General features: G+C 42.8%; 1 protein-coding gene across 1 annotated transcript; it reads right to left on the bottom strand.

Moving 5' to 3' along the window:
* Positions 1-3,436: 3,436 nt before the first annotated feature.
* On the bottom strand, positions 3,437-3,895 carry LOC150058239 (late cornified envelope protein 1E-like). Its single transcript, XM_090341633.1, has one exon. The coding sequence runs from the start codon at positions 3,893-3,895 to the stop codon at positions 3,437-3,439; it is 459 nt and encodes a 152-aa protein (XP_090197759.1).
* Positions 3,896-5,542: the final 1,647 nt, after the last annotated feature.

The following is a 5,542-nucleotide window of genomic DNA, read 5'->3' on the forward strand; positions in this document are numbered from 1 at the left end:
GGGGACTCAGAAATATTAATTACTTTGACTTTATAAGCAAATTGGTATAAGTAGCCAAACTTCTGGGTCTAATGTGATTCTTAGTCAATGTAAAGAAAATAAAGAAGACTCCTCTCTATGCAACAGAGTGAGTTAGAAAATACAGGGATCCCTTCTCAACTGCTCCTTTTTGTACAGAACGCAAAACTACCTTCAGACTATTTTTGTTGTCTGCCACTTGTCAAGTCTCTTCAGGAGGATTTATTTTTCTTCTTTTGCTTGTGGAACCATTTTGCTTAGTGTTCTATGTTAGAGTCCTTCATTTCTTTTATAGACATAAAATTTATTTTTTAAAAGATGCATTCATGAAGAAAAATAAATTAATTTTATTGTCGGTATAATGTATAGAGGGGTTACAGTTACATTCGTCAGGTAGTAGGTGCATTACTTCTCATGTTTTTGTTCCCATTTCCTTCTCCCTCCCCTCCCAATCATTTTGTTTTCCCCCTCTTCCTTCCCTATTGTAAATAAACAAATAAACGTATATGCAATATGCCATGTAATGAAGTCAGACACAGTAACAGCATGAGATTAATCATAAGGGCAAAAAAAGAAAAAAATAACATAGTACATTAAGATCAACAACCACACAAGGTGAACCTCTTGTTTCCATACCGTAGAGTTCATGAAGACAATTTTAAGAAATCTAAAGAAAAATTGAACAATTCATAAATCTTTTTTTTCATAACCTACATTTTTTCCAAATTAGTTTTATACTGGATGACACAAAAGGAAACTTAAATTATCAATAGTTTACATCTATGCTTGGTTCCAGTCTTAATGTAAAGGAGAACAAAAATGAAATCCCTCAAGAAAGCTTCTACAGCACATTCCCACTGTGACTTGGTAGCTGTCAGTGTCCCTGGAATCCAGTCTAGACCTAAAATTTGCAGTCCTGAATTCTCCTGTCCTGAGAGCATCAGCTCATCTCTGCTGCCCTTTTTCTTCTCTCCATGCCCTGCCCCCATCTTTTTGGGATCCATGTACCAAATATTTTGTTTCAGATTTATGTAGATACATAAAGTGTCTCTAGTCCACCCCGTTCACTCCTCTAGGATACATTTTAATATATGTTCTTGAGTTAGTAACCCTGAACTGGTAATGCACTCTCTGTAACCCGCAGCCTTCCCCATCTGTTTCAATAGCTTCATGAATCTTTCCACTAACTACTCACTTATTACTTGCAGCTCAAGGGTTTTTAGGGTTTCTGATACAGAGGTATACAAGACCTGACCAAATAACACTTGACTAAGGTGATGGCCCCAGACAGCCTGAAACATACTTCTCCTGGATGCTGTTACTTGAGAACAACAGTCAGTGTTATGTGTATTAGTAGTGAGTCTTTCTGTGAGTGAATATGTGTGTGTGTGTGTGTGTGTGTGTGTGTGTGTGTGTGTAACATACATTTCAAGGTACATCTTTCTATTAAGATCAGCTTCAAGTTAATTTTTTGGCTTGGGAAGGAGGCATTGTAATTTTGAGTTACAGATCTACATGTGAGACAGGAAAAATCATTTAAACTGTTTGCTACTCATGAATAAAAGGATTTTAAAAGAAGGCTCCTTTTATGAATTTGTTGGGTATTAAGCAAGACAGATAACCTAAAATTGATCAGTATTCTTGGCCCAATTTGTTTAGACTAAGACCTGTCATCATCCCTGTCATCATCCCCATTTCCTAGAGAGGTATTATATAGTCAAGTAAATTCTTGTCACGTGTAAAGACAGCATTCCAATAGATTTCAGAGTTTTTGAGTAGCTTTTCTTTGTGACTCTGGTCATCACGGTAAGAACTGGAACCGGCAAATATGTGTGACAAGGAGAGCATCACCCTCAAGACAGCGATATGATGCCTGCTCAGTCCTGCACCTGCTCAGTCCATGAAAAGGGTCTTCCTTATAGGAAGGTGACAGGAAGTGGCTGTCTTGGCTCACACAGCTCAGTCTTACGTAGGCATTAGATCATCAGGTAATTGCCCTATGGGTCACATTTCTAGGCCTATGGAGGATAGTGGATATTGAACTCATACAACGACATCAATCAACTTGATTTAAATCTGGATAATCCATTGGCGGCATGGGTTGGGACTTCAAAAATTTGGCCTCCTTGGTTTACTGTATAAGGACAATGATCTCAATTCATAAGAAAATTATTAAGTAGATGATCTTTGATCTGGGTATTCTGTTATCAAAATTTAAGAATGGTGATAACCAATATCTACAATCCTAGTATGAGGCAAAATGTGACACATAGTTTTCAAATTATATGGTTGTAGAAATCATTTTGATCATTTCTTTTCTAGTTGGTTTTGACTATGCCCTTCTGCAAAGGGCACAGTCAGTACCAATCAACATATTTGTTGTAAATGTTCATTGTTCTTGGAATAATTCTTAATTTTATATTTGGGAATATTTTTCTGTATTCTCCAGGACCAGCACCAAGGATGTTACCAATTCACTAATCTTACTCGTTCTATCTTTGTTTTGGGCCAGGTGCAGTGGCTCACACCTGTAATCCTAGCTATCCAGGAGGCTGAGATCTGAGGAGTGCAGTTCAAAGCCAGATTGGCCAGGCAAGTCTGTAAAACTCATATCTTTAATTAATCACACACAAATATCAATCTTTGTTTTTGGAATAAACACTATTAAATAATTATAATAAATTATTTTATATTTGTTGACTAGTTCTTATGCCTGACCACTAGCAAAACGAATGCATGGATGGAACACATGCTTATTGTTCCATTCCCAAATTAAAACTATTTATATGCAGAAGATCGACATATAAGAAAACTTGAAAGTTAACTTACTGTTGTGTGTTGATTTGCTTCTTTCATTTCAATGTCCTATCACTGCCCTTGGAGTAAATATCTATTACTGAACTATCAACCTTGTCGCACATTTTTCTTGTTCCATATTTTACTGTTCTGAGGAAGGATAGCAGAGTCTGAAGATACACTTCATATTGGCTGTTAGAAATACTGTCTCTGTCCTTAGAATCATAACAAACAGATGAACCCATAAGAGGACAACAGCCCCACTGGAATATTGTTGTATGCAGGAATAGTCGCCTGACCCACACTCCTGTTTCAGGCATGTCTCCCAGCCGGAGCAAGGCTGAGCTTCACCTGCTACCATGGATCTGGGGAGTAAAAAGCAAAAGCAAGCAAGAGTCTGCTGAGGCTTGGTAGGAAAGACTTTATTGTTTGGCAACAAAGAAGTGGGTGCCTCCGTATCTGGTGGAGCAGAGAGCATCACAATCTTCTACAGGAACATTTTAGCATCTCAGATCCCAGGATGTAGAGGTCATGGGATGGAGAATAGAAGCCCAGTGGAGCGGGGCAGGGGTTACACTTCAGTTCCTCCAGCATTGCTTGTCTGAAGTTCTCATGGTTCACATCAGCAGCAGCCTCCAGATTTCTTGCTACTTCCACCACTACTGCCACAGCAGCTACTGCTGCCACCGCTGCTGCCACCACTGCTGCCACAGCAGCCACTGCCACCACTGCTGCCACAGCAGCCGCTGCCACCACTGCTGCCACAACAGCTGCTGCCACCACTGCTGCCACAACAGCTGCTGCCACCACTGCTGCCACAGCAGCCAGAGCTCTGGTGTCTGCGTCGGAGAGATCGGCGGGGCCTGTGGTGGCTCAGGCAGCAGCCACCACCCCCAGAGCTGCAGCAGCTCCCAGAGCTGGAACCACAGCAGCCCCCAGAACCAAGGCTGCAGCAGGAAGAGGCTGGAGGACACTTAGGGGGACACTTTGGGGGACATTTGGGAGTGGGGCATTTGGGAGGGCATTTGGGGGCGCACTTGGGAGGGGGCTGGCACTGCTGCTGGCTCTGCTGGCAGGACATGTTGGCAGACAAGGGCTCAGGAGCTGAAGGAGAGTCAGACACAAGTAAAACTCTGGGCCCAGGAACCATTTTTCCATTCTTCCCACTACTGTTCTGAGCATTGTTTGCAATAATAAAACACAACTTCTAATAATTTTATCTTCTGTTTTGTTTTCTAAGGTTTGGCCCATGGGGCACATGAATATGATGATTATACACTGTGTGCATGTGTGAACACGTCATAAGGAAATCCATTATTTCACATAATACAAAAGAACCCTAGGCGGATGCAGTTCTAATTATGGGGCCCACACTGTCATCATCTGCTTCCTAATCAGAAACTCCATCTATTCTAACACAGTAGTAAACTAAGACCAAATGATATTACTAAACATGTCCAGAAGTTCAAGTCTTATAATGAGATGAAGAATTGTCTCCAACTACTCTTCAGATTTTGCGATTCTCCAATCTAAGGGGTATTTCAGAGGGAATACACATACCTACACACATGTACTTAAACACACACCTAGGCCTAATCTTAGACTTCAATCCTATCAATTACACTTTCTGAATAACTGAAATTTTACAGTGGTGCAACACCATTCCGGGTCTAGTAAAATAAAATATTTTTTTGCCAGTCCTGGGCTAGAGCTCAGCCTGAGCCCTGTCCTTGGACTTTCTCAAAGCTAGAGCTCTACCACTTGAGCCTCAACACCACTTCTGGCTTTTTTTCTATGTATGTGGTACCGAGGAATAGAACCCGGGTCTTCGTGCATGCTAGGCAAGCACTCTACCACTAGGCCAAACCCCCGGCCCAAAATAAAATATTTTTTAAAGAAAATGCTTTTGTATTCTTACTTTCAAAAGGATATTACTCAATAGGTTCATATGTTGAAGGATTTTGGTAATTACCAGGAAAGGAAGGTCACTGCCATTAAGCAAAGACTGATAACCCCATAAGTTCCTTCAGATCTAGAACCCTGGCCCCCTCCTGCCAGCCCAGAGCAAGATGTCCTCAGATCACCATCTGATGGAGAGACTCAAAGGGCATCACAAGTCTCAGGCTGATGGTGACCCAAGCATCCTGGAAAGTATGTGAAGCAATTCCAGACCCATGCTTCTACAGGTTTCCTAAGCCCAGAGTTGTCTGTGGTCCCCTCAGCTGGCTCCAGTTCTTCCCCTGAAGCTAGGGGAAGGGACATCTTTGCAAAGGTGGGGCCCTCTCCTCAAGCCTTTCCAAGTGGAGCCACTCTCTGTGCCAAAGTATCCCCTCTGCCTGAAGGTCCCACTCCACTGTGGAGCAATTTGTTCTCTCCAGAACCCAAAGGCACTGGCAGCCAGTTCTCCTTAACACTTTCCCCTCGTCCCAGTGTCTCACAAGCCCTCCGTCTTCTGGCTTCTACCAAAGACATGGACTCCATCCCAGCACCCTGGTCAGTTTCCCTCTAGCTCTGGCCTGGCACTCCTCTGCAGAAGCCCCTGTCCCCGGTCCCACTGGACACTTACTGTGATCGCAGACAGCGCAGGAGCACTGGGCACCTCAGCTGGTGAGTGGATGGAGGTGCTCTGTCGCTGAGCCCTTTTATCCTGGTATAGGGCTCTGCCCCAGCCTGTGAGACAGGGCTGAGGCATGGAGGCTCACATGGGTCTGTGGATGGTCATAACCCA

This window comes from Megascapheus bottae, chromosome 10 (assembly GCF_031878675.1).
Source record: "Megascapheus bottae isolate mThoBot1 chromosome 10, mThoBot2.hap1, whole genome shotgun sequence".
Classification (NCBI taxonomy): domain Eukaryota; kingdom Metazoa; phylum Chordata; class Mammalia; order Rodentia; family Geomyidae; genus Megascapheus; species Megascapheus bottae.

Bases quoted from the DNA above. Each gene is read 5' to 3' on its own strand.
- LOC150058239 (XM_090341633.1), bottom strand. From the start codon at position 3,895: ATGTCCTGCCAGCAGAGCCAGCAGCAGTGCCAGCCCCCTCCCAAGTGC.